This window comes from Pyxicephalus adspersus, chromosome 11 (assembly GCF_032062135.1).
Source record: "Pyxicephalus adspersus chromosome 11, UCB_Pads_2.0, whole genome shotgun sequence".
Classification (NCBI taxonomy): Eukaryota; Metazoa; Chordata; class Amphibia; order Anura; family Pyxicephalidae; genus Pyxicephalus; species Pyxicephalus adspersus.
The window spans coordinates 52,017,298-52,036,709 of record NC_092868.1 but is presented as its reverse complement, the minus strand read 5'-3'; the positions used below and the strand labels follow the sequence as shown (position 1 = coordinate 52,036,709).

At 39.1% G+C, this 19,412-nt stretch overlaps 1 protein-coding gene across 5 annotated transcripts in view; it reads left to right on the top strand.

Annotated features, from left to right (window-relative positions):
- Positions 1–3,784: 3,784 nt before the first annotated feature.
- PRDM16 (PR/SET domain 16) overlaps positions 3,785–19,412 on the top strand; it is a 71,001-nt gene continuing 55,373 nt past the window's right edge. For all 5 annotated transcript variants that reach the window (XM_072425367.1, XM_072425366.1, XM_072425365.1 and 2 more), the window contains exon 1: positions 3,785–3,897. In XM_072425367.1, coding sequence (XP_072281468.1) covers positions 3,796–3,897 — 102 coding nt within the window. In that variant the 5' untranslated portion in view covers positions 3,785–3,795. The remainder of the gene's footprint in view (positions 3,898–19,412) is intronic.

Here is a 19,412-nt window from a genome sequence, read left to right as displayed (position 1 = left end):
CTGTGACCCAACTTTTTGAGTAACCACCCATAAACATCTGGACGGTTATTGAAAAGTGCTGGGTGGTACGCCTGGCTAAAAGGTGCTGGGGACACTATTCAAAGAATGTGTAGCCACATAAAGGGAGGGTTTTTTTATGTCTATTTGGGGAAATGTCCTGCTAACAGCATAAGGAAGTCAGAGGAAATCCCCACAAGCTATTGGAAATCATCATTTTGGCAACTTGTCACTGGAACAGTTGTCTCCACTGGTAGCAATTTTCCAATGATAGGAAATTTTGAATCAGAACATTTGTTCCTCATTATTGTTGGAAGGAATCTTCAAAATAAGACACTTGTTAATCATTATTGCTGGAAGGAATCTTCCAATTGGCACATTTGTTCCCCAATATTATTGGAAGGAATCTTCCAATGACAACTTTTGTTTCCTATTTTTGTTAGAATGATTTTTACAATATTCTTGGAAGGAATCTCCCAGTTGGGACACTTGTTCCTCAATATTGCTGGAAGGAATATTCCAATGAGGACACTTGTTATATAAAAATTGTCCAGGAGAAGATTGGAAAGATATCCTCTCACTTCCTGGGAATTCTGGATGTAAAGTAACAGCAGATTGAACCCTCCCTTAATCTATGCCATAAAAAATAAAGTTTTGACTTTAGATATATTTAAATCCCACCTTCTGGTAATTTGAAATAAAGACCCTAAATGCAAAACAAAAATCTAAAAAAATAAAAACAGCCATTTTAAATTTGATAAAATGCCCAAGGTGCGAAAAACTGGAAGCCGCTGAATCCCCTGCATTCAGCAAACAATGAGAGAGCTTGAGAAACAACGGGGTTATTTGTGTGGGTTTTATAGCTACCTCTAAAATCACGATAATTATAGCACGCTCTGCCTATAGCAAAGCAAGGCCCCATTAGGTCAGAATTAAAGAAAGACCCCCTCACCTCAACCCCAAGCCGAGTCCCGGCCCGAACCTTCTCCTAATGCGTCTTCACTTCTAGAACTCAACATTTCCAGCGTGGATAATTGTTATCTTAAACGTTTACAATATAGGAAGTTTATACAGTTATTTTTGGAGAAAATGCACAATTTATTACATCCAGGCTTTTTGTTGTTTTGGTTAAGGAAAAGTAGCTTTGTCAAGACCACAATGTTCTCTGTCATATTCTCAAAATAAAATGGTTTTAACTACCCAGGGTGATATATTTGCTTAAAGTACATGAAAACCTTAAGGGAATCTTATTTAGTTTCTCGAAGAACGTTAACAAACAATCTTCATTTAAAAAATAAAATATATGTTCTTACTATACTTTTTGCTATTTTTGATGATCACCTGCAACCTTTGTGTCAGCCTTTAGTTATCTATAGCACTCCAGTGACAGCTGCTGGGGTATTATCCATGGTGGGTTTCTTGATGATGGAAATATTGGCCCATGCCTGCTTAATGTGTGTTGAAATAGCCACTTGTGGTCTCCATTGGAGACAGGACAGGTTGACAATGCTGGAACACAATTGATCCACCATCTGTCTTACCATAAATTAAGATTTATCAGACCTGGCTACCTTTTTCAGTCTGTAAGGGTCATTTCAGTCCTGCCGTGCAGCCCGAATAGGCAAGCCGCCACAATAAGATGTATACATGGCTGTGTGCAAATGTGCAAGCCACAACACCTCAGCCAAAAGTGACTTTTGCCAACCCCACCCCGATTTGCTGCAAAAAGTGTTTTTATTTATTTATTGGGTAGAGGTTGGGACTGTGGTTAAGCCTGTTGGAAACCACTACTGCTTATCACAGGTCTGAAATGACCCTAACTGTCCGTTTTTGGTGATCCTATGCCCTTTGCCCTCTGTTCTTGGATGGCAGAAGTTGAACCTTCTGTGGTTGAAACCCATCTGCTTAAAACCTACGCACCAGTCATGTAAAGTGATCATCTATTACTATTGTTTTTCTGTCCACTCAAACCAGTCTGGTCGTCTTTTGCTCTCCTAGACCATCTTCAAGTTGTTTTAGTCCACAGAAGCCACTAACCATTTGGGGATTATTTTGCATTCTGCTTATACTTAGAGCCCTCTGTGTATGAAAATCCTGAAATTAATGCTCACATTAGCCTATCTGGCACCAACAATCATGCCATGGTCACAATAACTTACATAGATAACCATTTTGGTATTGGATGTGAACAATAAATAAAGCTCCTACAATGCCTTGGTTGCTGCCACAGAATTAGGTGGTTTGGACAGGTGTACCGGTGCTCTTATTGCTCCATATGTGCCACAAGGCAATCACATTCTCTGGCATATACTAAGGAACTTCTAAAATAGTGTTGACTGCTTTTACAAAAATAACCTCTTTGCATTGCAAAACAGAAAGCAGTGTGAAAAACAGCAAGAGCCCATTAATCATTAACCGCACTCACAAATGAATGGTAATGTTTACCAGTTAAGTGAGTAACCTCTTCATACATCATCTGTCTGGTTGGTTTTACCTAGTGATCTGTTGTAGTCCCCGTGTTGTCACCCAGGCATTTCATGTAATAAAGTCCTTTGGTGCCTTGCTCTTTAGCCAGCGTACACCAGAGGACCTTGCTATGATACAATGGGGTACTGTACAGTTTTGCTGCCAGCGATGTTAGCAAAGGCCAAGGTTGGGTGTGTATTCCCATGCACTCTGACAAAGGCGAGATTAAACCCAGTTCAGATGCTATGTGAACCTTGACAACAAAAAGATTCATAAAATATCTGAATATGCCAAATACCATTCTGGAAACTGCACTCTTATTATAATCCTAAGGGAAAAATTACCCCTTATTATTATGACTCTGTTTTCCAGTAAAGCATGGTCAGCACTTATTACACAGAACTCCGGGCAGATATAGAAATAATGCAGATCTTCCTTTTTTTTTAATGTAAGCGGTGCCTGAATTTGACGTATGCTATCTCTGTACAGCAGAGCTCAGATTGGGAGAATGAGAAGTAACCCAAAGCGCCCGTTGTGCTGTGGTGCAAGGAACCCTAATGATATTACGAGATACCTAAGTGTTTCATTGGATGAGCTCATCAGTCTGCTGTTTCACTTTACATTGGTACAGTCAAAAAATAGGGGTAGGAATGGGGGGCATTATTGTACACATTGGGGTAGGGAAAGAAGCAGGAGACCCATAATGGTAGATGATGTTGTAAACACTATTCTTGTAACTTGGCTCTGAACCTGACTCGGACTTGGCTCAGAATGCTTGAAATTGGCTTTAACTATGGACCACAATCTAATCTTGGAACCTGTGTGTTGTTTTGTTCTAGCAACATGGTTTTGGATTACCTACCTTGTAATTTGTATCTGAATAAGGACCTGGTCCTGAACATAGTTCTGATAATCGTTTTAGCCCATGGTTATGGGCCCCAACTATATAGGCCTCTAGTGTGAAAAGTTCATGGAGCAAAGCAAAATGCAATACACATACCAATCAGAAACCATTGTCTACTGGTTTTGAATTTTGATTGGTTGCTTTGGCTTACTGCACTATTGTTCTAGCTTCTTGTTCTGTTTAAAAAACTTGACTTCGGACATGACTCTTATAGCTCTGGCCAATGGTGTCCCAATTACACATGGCATGACCTGGCCATGTGACCTATCTTGGCCTGCCAAATTTGGATATTTCCCAAAAAATTCTAATAAAGTTACCTAGTTTTCTAATAAATATTATTATTTAATTCATATCCGATGACTTTCTTTCCTGACACCTAATTCGTCTTGTTCTATTTTCAGGCATCAGAAGATTTGGAGGATGAAAAGATGTCCATAGAAAATAATCAGCTGGGAAACTGGCTAAAATTTATCCGAATGGCCTGCTCCCGAGATGAACAAAATTTGGCTGTTTGTCATTTGAATGACCAGGTAGGACTAACAATATAAATATTTTACATGATATGTGTAAGGGCTCCTTAACAAATCCTCGTCTGTCATTGTGAAGTTGAATATTGTAATGGGCCTGAAAAAAGTAACTTTTTTGTATTTTTGATTGGTAATCCCCAGAAGCCACTTGGAAAAACTAGAATGTATCAAAAATGTTCTAAAAATGTTCCAACATAAAATGGAACTACATTTTCATTGGTGTTGGTGAACTTTGTATGCACAGTATAGTTGCGGATTATGGTACACACTTACCATTTGGTTAGCACTCTGTAGGGATGATAGGTCCAGGAACCAGTCACCACTGCATCCCCCGAAACTGCTATCTTTGCTGCTGAGTCTTCCAGGTCTACAACAAACCTCTGTAGCTATTGGCTGGCTACTATTGGTGTTACTCCTGCATGTATACATTCGCCATACTGAATGGTGCATGTGTGTGTGGTGTAAAAATAAGTCAAGAGACTTTGCATGTGAAAAGCTTCTATCTCCTTGTGCCTTTTTGCCTTTTTTGTGTTTACTGCCACTTTAATACAAGCTGATTTATTGGCCCACACATACTCACATGACTTATTCCCCATCCAATAAAATAGGTAAAGGCTAAGTGCCTGGATATGGTGTGCAAAAGTTTCACAAACCTCACTTAAAGTTGGAAATTTGCACACTTTTTTGGCAAACTCGAAATCTTGAGAGGCAAATCTAGATAATCATGTGTGGTCATAACCAGGTTCATGGAACATGGGGGGTCATGGGGGATTAGTGCTAATGGCTAAAAATAAAATAAAACACAGTAGCTGTCCCTAGACAGAATTCCAACTTGACAATATGGCTGTGGGCCCACTCTTTTATTGTGAGGGGGTCTGGTTATCAATTCCTTTGCCGCTTGTGACTGTTCTGACCAGGGGCAAAGGCTATGCACTGCATTAGAGTTGTTCCTTTTTGCTTGCAGTAAACTTGCAATGCTTCGCCAAAAAAGTTGTGCTTAGGAAACTTTGAGAATCCCAGAGATATAATATAACCCTGTAGTTGAGTTTCCTTAACCCTGAGCGAAATTGTCAGAGCTGCAGTTGATTGGTGCAGGTTACAGTAAATTCTATATCCCCCATCAATCCCCATAATTCTTTTTCTCGACTCATCTTTGACTACCATTGATCAGCCGCTCTGAATTTTGGGAGTTTTGATACATCAGCCTGCGGCCATCAGGTTGTCGGAAACCGGTCAAGAAATATCATTTCAGGGCTCAGAGCGAAGCAATTATCCTGCCCTCCAGGCAATGTACTTCATAATACAACAATCGAACGTTTTTTGTCCAAAGCTTTTCCCTCAGGGCGTGAAAGCAGGGCAGCCATTATGGCTGCGGCGAGGTGGAACCGCGTTGACTGTAATTTGTACGGAGGCCGCATCTCATTTCATGCTGGTCATCGAAGAGCTCTGACACTGAGAAGGATTTCTTGATCTTTGCTGACCGGGTCCTCAGTAAGACCACTCAATCACTTTGATTAAGCCCCAAGTGCTCGTTCACAGGCGCGCTGACCCAATCACGCACCTAATTACTGGCCGCACCTCCGGATTGGCAGCTTGCCTGAGGTCACGTACAATATAATCAGGAAAACCTTTGCTGGTCACATAACGAAAACCTTAGCACAAGTGATGTGATTTTTTTTTTTTTGGGGGGGGGGGACAATAAATAACCGTTTAAGAAGCATGTGGATTGCCAATCAGTAATCCTACATGATGAAAGTATACTGCAGAATCTGAAAGGGTCCACCAAAACATTGTTTTAATATATTTTTTTGGTACAAAATGTTTTTGGAAATACAACAAAAACATTATGTTTATAGGACATTCAGAAATGGATAATGCATAATAGAACAATTTTAGGGATCTGGAGATTGGCTTAAGAATGGACCTATGGAAGTGCCCCAATGGTGCAATTTTGCATCAGTTTTGTGGCATGTTTACACCAGAATCAAGCACGGTCAGCTTGATTCTTGGTAACCAATTACACAATGCCATTACTCCATCAGAATGGCAGCACATGTATATGATTGCGCTTGGCACCACCATGGGGACCTTTCATAGCTCATCCAACCGCTGCATTCCTAATTAGCCCTTACAAGCCCTGGATTTTTAGAGTGGATCTAAACTCTATCCAAATTACCTTATTCCCATCTTTTTTTACATCTTGTCACTGCTGATCTCTTGCAGATTTTTTTCACCTATATACACTTTCCCCAGCATCAGCTGCACACCATTACTCTGGTATTCAGACGATGATAATGGTGTTGCACGCCTGCATAATTTGTTTCAGCATGGTGGCTTGCCATTTCCACAATGGGTGTATGTGCCAGGGAGAAAACCTAGAAGCACAATTGGGAGCCAGTTGTCACCCCATAACAGGACCAGCCAGAGTTACATGGCGGGATCACCTGGCTTCTTTTCACTCTGCTTTGGAAATGACAATAATATGTAAAAGCTAAGATTTTAGTCTTAAGTTTTCATCCACTGTAAAGCAACTGGGTAAATTTTCATATTTGGATCTTTGCAATTATACCAGGTAAAGATGATAAAGATACCAGGATAAAAAAATGCAATTTTATTATGAACGAAATAAAAACATGAGACTTTCTGCCCCTTCCCCCCTTTTTTTCCATGTACAGCAGACCCCACAGCTATTCACATCTCAGACCCCCCTACGTCAATAAGTGAGTATTTGTATGTAGATGAAAAAAACACAGGCTTGCAATCTTTTTTTTTCCTTTCCTGTTATAGAAACAAGGTGTCTGCGGGGAGAGGATGCCTGTGGTGGGAATCACCTGGCCCAGAGACCCCAATTCTAATTGCAAAACTGAAAACAGCCATTGACCACAACCATGGACTCTGGCTGAATGGAGATTGATGTTGGTTTTTTTTCCCCTCTGGAAAGAACAGAAGACAGTTGTAGTGGAAGGTTGACAGTGATGGATAGATAGTGGTTTGTCTCGGCCCTGGAATAAGTTTGCCTTTGTCTGGACTGAGCCGCCAAGGCTCTTATTAGCCAAATAGTCAGGACAGATTCAAGAAACGCATTTTGCATAAAATAACTAACTTGATATTTAAGAAAATATCGTTCTTGTAGTTAATAGAAAATTATATAATAGCTGTCCTGGTGCCAAGTGGGAAACAAAGCCACTAACAGTAAATTAGAGGGCCCCGTACTTCACACTCTTGGAAGCTGGATTTTATGGGCTACAGACTGTATACTTTATGTGAGTGTCAATTACCCGTCTGTCTGTTTCCATGTGAAACCCAGTAAAATATGTAAACGTCATTACGTTGCACACATCCCCAAGCAATATTTAAATAGTGCCTAACAATTCTGTTGTGTGTTTGATTTTCAAAAATATTTGTGCTTGTGTTGTAATGGATATTGGATTCCATCTTGTTGGAGTCAGAAGCTGATTTGGGGCTCCATCATTGTGGAACAACAAAGTGGTTTCTATGGGTTTTGCCACATCTATGGGTCTTGACAATGACAATGACTGGCCGATGTAAGAATAACAAATGATTAGGCAGATAAGTATCAACCAGCACCACTTGCCTTTTCCATTTGCCCTCTAGGATAATGTAAATGTAATGGGTTGGCTGTACTGACTTTACAAGTTTACATATTTTCCAGCATCATGGAGGTCTGCTATTGTTCATCATCAAAGTTTATCAAAGACACGAAGGTTTGTCTTTCATTTCTTCAGAGATTAGTGAATAAACCACAGTCACGGTCACCAGAAGCTTTGACCATGACCCTGGGTTATTCACTCATCTCTTAAGAAATATATGACAAACCTTCCTAGCCCCAATGGGTTATCTGAATCTGTGGCCACGGGACAGGCCTAGCCCAGTCTGAGGGCCCACATTGCTCTCTGGTAGGGAGGACCATTGGTTGCTAAAGCTGTTCAGTGGGTTCTGCAACAGTCAAGATAGATGTCGCAGCCAGTAAAGAAAATGGCGCTACTTCTGATCACCAGTGCTCACTTCTAGAGGAGATACCCTGGACATTATATGAGAGTGGATTTGGGTTTTAATGAATTAATGCTTTTCTAAATATGATAAACTAGAAGGATGAGGAACCTGGCACATTTTTACTAAAATTGGGCATTCAAAAAATCTTAATCAAAATCAACCTATAAAATATTATTTTTTATCCACTTGATAGTTTTTATTGTAGTTCATAAATCCCACAAAACACAGATGAAGTGGTAAATCCACCTCCAGCCAAAACTATTCTTTGTCACCGTGTTGTTTATGATCTTTACCCAGCCAACATGTTTGGGGGTTTACGCCTCTTCTATCCATCACCCCCATCTTTACTGGTGCATACAACGTGGGAAGAAGTTTATGCTAGTAAAAAGCCTGTTAGGCATAGTAAAGTTGTGTATTTTATTGATGGATGTAAATGTTTGCCTGGAGTTTACCTTTAATTAGGGAAAAATGTAATAAAGTAAACAAAAGTAATGTAGAGGTGTGAAGGGTGTAGAGAGGGGGTCAGTGTGTCAGCGACGAGTCAGAAATGCACAGTCTATATAGAACTCCTGTCTTCAAGCTTTGGAAGTTGTCTTAGGTCATCCCAGCTGGCTGAAATAAAAGGGATCTCTGTATGTAATGAAAAGCAGACAATAGTGATTGATAACCGCATGGTTCGGACACTTGAAAGGAAAACGCTCCACAGCAAGAACCCCAAGGTCATGGGATGCACTTTTTTCTACAGGCAGCTGATAATGACAATCTGTAGGCTAATATGAATGCAGGATAATGTAAATTGCGTTATTGGCAATTATCACCGCGGTGGCAAAAAGCATTTCCTTTTTATTTTTAACACAGGACTGAAAGGTCATCCACACTCAATTATGTATCATTGAAAGATGTCTTGGGTTACCATATTATCCCCGCGCTGTTGTCAGCTTTCGGGAACAGAGATAATATTCAGCTCTGGCTCTTTTCTGGAATGGAAACAGATGCAGAATATTAGGAGAGATGGTGAATTATCTTATAAAAGGGGATGATGACAAAAAGCATATTATCTTATTTTTTTATTTTTTTTTTAAATCAGTGAAATAGAAGAGATGAAAATACAATTTCATAGCAAAATGTTAGCAGCAGAATTTACAACAGTTCTTGTAGAAAATATATATTCAAAGAAATATTTACATTAGGAAAAAAAGTAATGTTTCCCTAAATTTGTTTTTTAATTGTTTCTTTCATTTCTCATATTTTTGATTTTTCTATGACCCAATAAGATTCACCTTAACTCACAGTCCAGTATCATAGTCCACCAATCTTCAGTGCTGCAAAGTGGGGAGGGGTTCTTGATGTCATTCTAATGACATTGGCGAGGGTATAAATCACCATTGGGCAGCAAAAAGACCAATCAGCTTTTTCTGGTTGGCTTTACCATAGGTAGCATGCAGGATGGGGATGGATGGGATCATGTATTAGGGTACAAATGTAAGTGAGTCGTGGAAACCTTTCAGACCTTTTAGTCCTATATTAGGCACTGCTTACTTTCTATTCAATTGTCATCCCTTCTATTCCTTTCTCTTCTCATCCTATTTTCTTCCCTTTTTTACTACAATACTCTTTCCTTTTGATAATTTTCACCCTCACCCATCCCTTTCTTCTTACTCCCCCCATACTTATCCCATTCTCCTCATTCCTTCCATACTCAAACCTCACTCCTTTCTTCTCCTAAACTTATTGCTTCCTTATTTCTCCCCCATTCTTTCATCCTTTGTCCTCCAATACTCATCTCTTCTTTTTTTATTACTCTTTCCATATTATTCCCTTACCATTTTTTCCTCGCTTACTAATCCTTTCCTTCGTCTTTCTCTCTGCTCATCTATGTTTCTCCCTCCCATATTCAATCCTTCCTTCTTTCTTACTACATACTTAAATTTTCCTCATTTCTCCTTCTATACTCATCAATTTCCTCTTTCTCCTCCTTACTCATCCCTTCCTCCTTTCTCCTCCTACACTCATTGTTTCATTTTTTCTTCTCCCACACCTTTACTCCTTTTTACCCCCTATACTCATCAATTTCCTCGTTCTCCCCCTTACTCATCACTCCTCCTATACATAATAATTTCCTCTTTCTTATCCTACACTGATTGTTTTTTTTCATCTCTCACGCTCATCCATTACTCCTTTAATTCTTCCTTATCCCATACCTATCCCTTCATCCTTTCTCCTCCTGCACTCATCATTTTTTTTTTCCTCCCCCATACTCATCCTTTACTCTTTTTTCCTCCCTACTCACCCCTTCCTCCTTTCTTCAGCTATACTTATAAATTCCCATGTACTCCCCCCACAGTTATCCCGTGTGCCTCCAATACTCATCAGTTCCCCTGTTCTCCTCTCACATTTATCCCTTCCTCTTTTTTACTCTCCTACTCATCCTTTCCCCTCCTATACTCATTTTATTCTTCTTCCTTTATTTTTCTTTTTAATGTCCCGTCCCATTCTTAGTGTCACAAATGATTTTAAAACAAAAAATAAATTTCAGTCTATACCTAGCCCCAGTAAAAGTAACAAATGGGAGATATTTTTAGTGTTCAGAGATCCCTATGATACCAATTGACATTATATTCTGCTGGACCTTCCAGCCGGGTCATGGAGAACCTTCCCGGTCAATTTTGGCTGCTGGACCAATCAAACTGCAAACGTGTCCACTGCTCATTTTGATTGGCGACTTATTGTTTTCCATTTATTTGAAACATGCCTCCAACTTAATTCAAAGTGGTTAACAAGACTTTTTTTGCTACGAGCTAGTTACAAAAATGGAGTCTCATAATATTCTTTAGCGTATTTATGAATAATATTCTTGTTAATAGGAACAGATGGTTGGAATTTAGAGCACAGCGATTCTATGAATCGTTGTCATTCCCTATATATTATTTACATCTAATGAATAGAACCTGTGAAAGGCAACTTTGTTGATCCTCGGTAGTCCCTACCCAAAGGCATGTTGGAGGAAAATAGGACTGACTGTTTCAGATTAGTTCCTGAATCTTTGGTAGGTGCGAAAAGGAAAACCATATATAAATAAAAGCTTGCAGTGAAAGGGAAGTGTACAAATGGTAATATTTATAAACATAATATTAAAGATGGCTTGCAGGTATAAAAGACAAAAGTCAGTGCAGTTCATTATTACATCAGAGGTTGTGTATGTTGTCTTTTTTTTTGTTTGGAAACATGTGATGTACAGTAAGTCGTTGTACAACAGAGCTCAGTGTGGGAGATGGAGAATCAGAAGCCTCTGCCCCTTCTGTGCCCATTATATGTGGCTCCCACCATCCATGTGTAATCCTGAGTTTGCACACCAGCTTTGCCCATTAGGAGAGGCCCATATTGAGTTCCTAACTCTCATGTTGAGCTCCTAGGTCTTTACATTTCTTGTGTCCATTTAACCCTTTGCTGGTTTCCCTGGTCTGTCCACCTGCTGTGCCCATTATGAGGGGTTCCTGTTATCCCTGTGCTGGACACCTGCTATGCATATTATGAGGAGTTTGCACCATCACCCTACCAAACTTGCAGGTCAGTACAGCGTCTGTACCCAATATTCGGGCTTCCTACCACCCCCACACTAACTTCCTGGGTCTCAAAGCCCGCTGTGCCAATTATGAGGGGAGCCTACCCTTGCCCCACCATAGTTACAGGTCTGTATGCCTTCTGTGCCCATTACAAGGGATTCCTATTATCCCTACACTAAGTTCCTGGGACTCAATATCTGCTGTGCCCATTGTAAGGAGTTGCTTCCATCACCCCACCAAACTTACAGGTCTGTATTCATTCTGTGCCCATTATGAAGGGTTCCACCATCTCTGCTTGGTTTAATCTTTATTTTATATTACTGAGAATGTAACAGGAGGAGCTGAGACGCACAAAGATGAGCAGAGACAACCAAAACTCTCATGTGGACAATGACAGAGCTGGGAATTGCAACAGGAAAATCTCACTGTTGGAGTTTTATGGCATTTAAAAGGCCAGCTGGTGACTCAGGTCTGCATGCTCCATCTATTCAAAAAATCCCTCTCGTGGCTGGACGAACACTTTAGATATCATTTAGTTGTTTTTTTTTTTTCAGAATTATTTCCTATTTAGTTATTTCATAGTCTTTCTTGTCACCTTAAACCCGTCTTACACCTATTTGTAGGCTTCATGCTACTGTAATGCTCAGCTCAATGGATTTCTAAGCTCATAATAAATGTATTAACACCAGAATGCCATGCTTTTTATTATTCTGCACTCTAAAATACTCTGTAGTATAATTTTCCCCCTCTATACTTACTTGTACATATACAGAGCCATTAGAAGGGCATAGCCATGATTGAAACCTGGGAAACTTTTCATATTTTGTGGTGTTTAATTGGTTTGAATGCTTCTTATATTTCCAACAATCCATCACGTTGTACAGCAAATTTTGCTTTAGAATTACTTAAAATATATCTAAATTCAGTAAAAAAAAAAGGTAGTGGCTGCATTTGTTTTCTGTTTTTTTGTGGCTTTTTCCCTGGTGATCTTGTCTTATAGTGACAACACATATTCTGTACTTTGTCTATAAAGAAGCACAAAGTCACCCAAGAATAGGACTATAGAACACTTCTTCCATTCTCTTTTATTGTGTAGTTCACAGACAGATCAGGGAACAACCCACTTGGCTCCTTCTATTGGTCAGGCCCTGTTGGGATGAAGTGGCATATTGTACAAGGCATATTAGAAATGTACTGTGGTTCTTTCCATTAGTCCCATCATGTTGGAACGTATTGCCCTATATAAAGGGTATATATGAATTGTACTATGTTTTTGTTGGGGTGCAATGTTCTATGTATAGCTTAATTAAAAATTTACTATGACTCTCTCCATTGGTTAGACCATATTGGGATGCAAAGCCCTATATTTATAGGGTATATTACAAATATATTATGGCTCTCTCTATTGGCCAGGCTGTGTTGGTGTGCAGTATTCTAAATATAGAGTATTAAATATAGTATAATATAATAGTAGTATAGCTTATTTAATTGACCTGGCCATATTGAATGTGCGGTGTCCTATGTATAGAGCCTATTAGATACGTATTATGGCTCTTCCCATTGGTCAGGTCATGTTGAGGTGCGGTTACCTATGTATTCAGTATATTACAAATGTCCTAGGGCTCTTTCCATTGATCAGGCCTTGTTGGGGTACATAGTCCAATGTATTGGGTATATTAGAAATGTAATATGGCTCTCCTTTGGTGAAGCCATACTAGGGTGCAATTTTCTATGTATAGAGTATATTAGAAATGTACTATGGCTCTTTCCATTGATTAGACCTTGTGGGTACAAATGTCCTATGTATAGAGTATAATAGAAATGTAATATGGCTTTTTACATTGGCCAAAACATGTTGGGATCCAGTGTCCTATTTATAGGGTATATTAGAAATGTACTTTGGCTCTTTCCATGGGTCAGGCCATGTTGGGATGCAGTGTCCTATATATTGGATATATTAGAAATGTAATATGGATATCTTCATTGGTCAGGCAATGTTGGTTGAGTAGTGCCCTATACATAGAATAAAACAAAAATGTATTATGGCTTCTTCTATTAGTCAGGTCATGCTGGAGTGTGGTGTCCTATGTATTGAGTATATTAGGAATGGGCTATGGCTCATTCATTGGTTAGGTCATGTTAGGATGTGGTATCCTATGTATTGAGTATATTGGAAAAGGGCTATGGCTCTTTCCATTGGTCAGGTCATCTTGATTGTGCTTTGTATAGGGCATATTAGAAATATATTATGACTCTTTTCATTGGTCACATCACATAGAGTTGCAGTGTCCTATGTATAATGGTATGTAATACTAACATGACCCTGACCAGTGTTGAAGATTTGATCTGCAGTGTTCTGAGTCTCTATTGTATAAGATTTCGTATCTCACCAGTGTCATCTGCTCATAACATTTCACAGCTTGTTTGCTGAGTTACCTGTAACATTGTGGGGGCAAATGCAGACTTTGTGACTACAGAACACCAACCACTTGTGGTTTGAACAATTGTGAAGTGTTAGGAGGAAGTCAGAACCCCTTATTTCTATTGCTGTGTATGTAAAACTTATGAATGTGGTAAAGGTGAAATCTCATGTTGTGTTTTTACAAAAACTAGCAATTGTCAAGTTAAAAAAAAAGTGTTGTTCAGGCAAAATATGTCAATTAGCTAGTTGTGGTTTTTTTTGTACAGAGGTGGAAAATATTCATTCCCGATACAAAATTAATTTATTTATAATGATATAAATATGTGAATTTGTTTATATCAGTGAATCAAAATTAAAAAATACCTTGCAACCACAAATACCACGAAATTAAAAAAAAGGATTTTTGCTGCACATTTTTGGTTTATTTAACGCAACAAAACTTTACCAGATTCACTAAGATAGGTGAATTTTCTCTTTGCAATGTTACATTCACTCAGTTTATTGATTAAGGTGAAGCAGTGCAGAATTAATTCATGCATTTGTGGGCAAGGTAAAGAGTAAAGAGTAAAAATAGATTTCATTGCACATAGTTAGATATTTTTGCAGAGGAGAAGGTTTCTCCTTACTAAAAACATTTTTAGTGAAAACATTCCTTTAGACATTGTCCTAAGTTAATGAAGCTCTCCAATACTGGAGAGGATAGACTACGATGGGAGAACCTGGGGGATCCAACCATTCTGGAATGGATTTTTAAAAAATCATTTGGCAAATGATTTAAATTTTGGACCAGATCCAATAAAGATTTGCTGGATCACCCAGGTTCTCCCATGAAAGTCTATCCTCTTCAGTCTTGGATGACCACTCCTGGACCAAAACAGGTCCTTGTTTGGTGGATCACCCAGGTTCTCCCATAATAGTCTGTCTCAGTGTTTCTCAAACAGGGTTCCTTCAAAGGTTGCTAGGGGTTCCTTCAGCAAAGAGAAAATGATTCAAATAATTTTGAATTATACATTATCATAAAAAGTCTGGCTTATATATGAGTATATATATATATCAATATAATAATTCTGGCCTATATATGAGTATATATATGATCCCAATAATTTTGGCTTATATATAAGTCTTTATATGATCCTAATAATTCTGGCTTATTTATGAGTATATATATATATCATCCTAATAATTTTGGCTTATATATAAGTATATATATGATCCTAATAATTTTGGCTTATATATGAGTATATATATGATCCTGATAATTCTTGCTTATATGGGAGTTTATATATCATCCTAATAATTCTGGCTTATATATGAGTATATAATGAGTAGTTTCTCCTACTTCAAGTCCAATAAGTGCTTTGGAGAATAACAAAATTCCCAGAAATTACCAAAAAAAATCATATAGCTCTTTTTTTATTTTTAATGCAGCACAAAACAGTCCAAGTGATGCACCGCAGTGTGAGTTTGGTTCCTGTGACCATCTATAGCTGTGCTCTGGGGTGTCATTCTAAATGAATGTGAATTGTATATGATTGTGTTTTGGGATATGAAATTCATTTGAATATTTATATATATGAGATTGCTTTCAGATCAAACTGTTTTTTGATGATAAACCAATGACATTTAGAGACTTTATCTAATCTATCAATAAAAAATAGTTCTCATGGGTTTTGGAGCCCCATGTGACTGCGCTCACACGACCTGTGAATCGCACATCATGAGCCTTCACTTTCACTTTTACTGTATGACTTTCACACTGTGCCCAGGTGTAGGTGTCACCCCTGAAGACGAATGAAGTGTTTTCATCACTTGAATAGGGCATTCCTTGTTTTGTGAGCATTTAGAGGTGGGATGCTAGGTCAGCTTTCTTGCTTTTGGCTGCACTTGTTCCCATTGGTTTTTGGAAGGGTGTGGAAGCTGTGTGCCCTGGGCTACAAAAATACCAAATTCAGCAGAATTGTGAGACTTACATAAAAGGGGTCAGATCAATCAATGCAATTCTTCAGTTTTGTGTAGATGGCAGGGTTATCATGAGGGCTACTATTATATGAGTCCAGCCCAAATATTTTTTGATGACCAACTAGCTTGGTATATCCATTTTATAAATGGCTGATTGCAACCTCCCAGAGTCCTTTTCCCAGCCCCCAAAAACTAGCCTCCATGCTGCTACTGGCTAGCTGTGGTGTTGCATGAACATAATACCATCACTGCAGGTGACATATCACTTTGTGTATGGAAATTTATATTACATAGAATCATAATATAATGAGAATTTAGATTACATAATAAATGTAAAAAAAAAAATCACCACTATAGGGTGAAGATGATCCATCACAACTACAGATGGGGTAGGGATGTAATAGTGAGTGACTAGAGGCAGGGGGCAGTAGATGGACCATGACGTTGGAACCTCAGGATTGGACTAGGAATCCCAACAGGGCAATGCCATTGCTGGAGACTTTAGAAAAAATGGATTTATTTAGACCTTCAGATATTTAATCTTGGTCTTGAAAGATGAAGTTGTACTGAAGGCTTCACTAAAGGGGTGGATGGACTGCCATAAGTATGACTTTTAGGCACCTAAAGTGACCTCTACATACCTGTTATCAGTCTTTCAGAACTCTATTTTAATGGTAAAACCTGAAGTTGCCACTAAGCCCCCCCCCACACATTCCCATTGGCTGATTACTATATTGAGCAGCACAGCTGACCAATTGGATCTGGCAGAAGGTTGGAAGGGGAGGTCAAACTATGACACTTTGCCAATGCCAAACTTTGGCCTTGGTCTGCAACCCCAGACCTGGCCTTGGTGTGGTACACTTCTGTAGGTATGTGCCCTTCTAGATGCCCTCATTTTATATATTAAACAAATATTTATTTTTTTACCCCCCCTTGCGAAGCCTCTTTAAATGACTACTTCTAGTCGCAGAAAACGACAGTTCCGGCACACGGTAAGTCACGTTTTCTGTGACATCCAGGGGTTAAATGAGTTACCGGAACCTTACTTACATCATGGAGCAGTAAATAGACCAGCTGACAGCAAGAAGCGCCAAGATTGTAATCATATTTACAGGAGCTGCTGTGAAGTCATTTCTGTAGAACAGTCTTCTTGGCCTAGCAGACAATACAAATAGTTCGAGCTTCTATTGCTGGGGAGCACAATGCTAGCGATTGTTTCACTATCATGTACTAGCTTTCTCCACCAGCCCAGAAGACTATAGACTTGTTGTTTTACTTTCCTTCCACGTAATTAAAACAAAAGAAAGTACATGGGGACCCAGGGAGAGACTTCCAGCTCTTCCCCTCCCTATTCAGAGCTAGGCCAGGGGAACGGGACTGGCCTGTCCTCAGATGTCTGGGACCCTCCTGAAAATGACTATCAGGAAGTAAATCTATTGTTAGGAATAATTCAATAGCCCCGTATAAGATTGCAAGCCTGTGAATTCTACTGACAAGTAAAGGCAAAGCTAAAGCAAGACCATAGATATTAGAAGGTATACAAGACGTGACTGATAAGGAATCTGTATTCTTACGATGCAAGCGTGTCCAATCCATATGTTCTCCAAAGAGATAAACTCATCGCTCCCTACTGTCCCAAGGTCCCATCTTTGCATTAGGGTGCAGGAACATCTGCTTTCACTGTGGGGGAAATTCATCTTTTCTTGACCTGGGTACCTATTGGCTAAAAGGGAGGGCAGATCGAAATATTGAAAAGAAATGTGGATATCCCAATGGGGACACTTGAGGTGGGAACGGTCCAAGAGGGAATTTCTCCCAAGAGTTGTGCCTAAAGATCAGGAAGATGAAAGCATTACCATGTCGTTTAAGTTCCATTGATTTAAAAATTACAATTTATAGAAGATAACAGCAAGAAGGAACTCTGTGACTATAAAAAAAAAAGCATAAGGTCATATAACTTTAATAAAACATAATGTTCTATAACTCCATGTTGATCTTAGATATCCTTTAACATAATATATTTGGTGCAGGGTTGTTACAGTTTTGGGTCTATAATCTGTACAATGCACATTTTCTTTCCCCTGGGTTCCCAGCCCTCATTTTTGTATGAAAAGCAGGGTGTTTCCTCCAGGAACCATGGTGTCCATTGTGACTGATGTGTGGTGGAACCTGTGAACTCGTCTACCCTTGCTCCTTCACAGGTGCCAATATCATAAGTCAGTCCTTTTCTAGGTCCGGGGTCTTCAGCCATCTTGATTGGCCTGGCTGGTAAGACATAACCATTTCTGTGCACATTTGTTCATTCATCCCTGGCACCTAGATATGCTGGGAACGTAAATTCTACAAAACATTGCGAACAGGCAGCATGGAAAATGGAGAGACATCACCTGTCCCTTCTGCAAAAACCCGCCTGCTTACAATACTCTTTGGGTTTAGTTCTAAATGAATTTCCATTGCAAAGCTATCTGTTCTTTTGACAAAATGTACAGAAACTGTTGAAGAATGTTAATAAATAGGATTATAAACAAACCTCATAATAATAAGCAAAAACCTTGCTTCAGTCTGTTCCAAAACTGGGTTATCACCCCCATTGGGCCATTTTGCCTCATGTACAGCAAAGAGCTAACGAATTGAAGGGGTTCATTACCATTGCAGCATTCAAGTGAAGGGATGGCGGATTGCGGTGTGGGCTTATCTGTTGACCTTTGACAAAAAGTCAGAATCTGCATGTTTAATCTGGATAGTTTGCATGTTTTGGGAAAAGAATGTCTATGGTCTATATCAGTATTTCTCAACCTTTTCTCATGGGGGAATTCCAGGAGTTTTCATTTTCACAGGTAACTCTACATTAGCTTGATGGCCAAGGGAAACAATGTTTCCTTTATAGCTGGTTATTGGGAAGAATGTCACCCTTATAGATAGCCAAAAACATAATTCGTCTCACTTAAACTGACCATAAATTGCTCATTGGCCAAGGAACCCCAAGCAACCTGTTGAGGACCCCTGTGATAAACACTGATTTGTATGTTTTACAAAAAGAAAAATTCCCTTTTCCAAAGTAACATCATGAGATCAGGAAGTCACCCAACGTCACGTAAAAGTGATAAATATAAAACACTAACTGCGCCTGCTTTGGAACTTATATTTTGCTAAACATTAGAATCCTACTTTAGACTTCAGGAGCCACCAAAACCAAAATAATAAATCCCCATGTGTTATTGTAAAACTCCAAGATGTCATGGAATTCCATCAGTCTCGTAGTCAGGACACATCCCGCACCTAATTTATTACTTGTTTAGGCTAAAGTTGTTCTGCAACAACCAGTCCCATTCTGGCACAAGCTGAAATATAAAATGTCAATTCAGTGACTGATGTTGAATTATCACATATTTCTTTCTGAAATCAAATGATAATTAATCAGCTTTTTTTTTGGTCAAAACAAAATAACTGAAACTTTAAAACACGACTTGTCCCCACTTGGGCATCAGCGAATTCTTTCATGGAATGCTTTGGCTCTTTCTCATGGGACGACCGTCATGCCATCATATTTTATATATGAG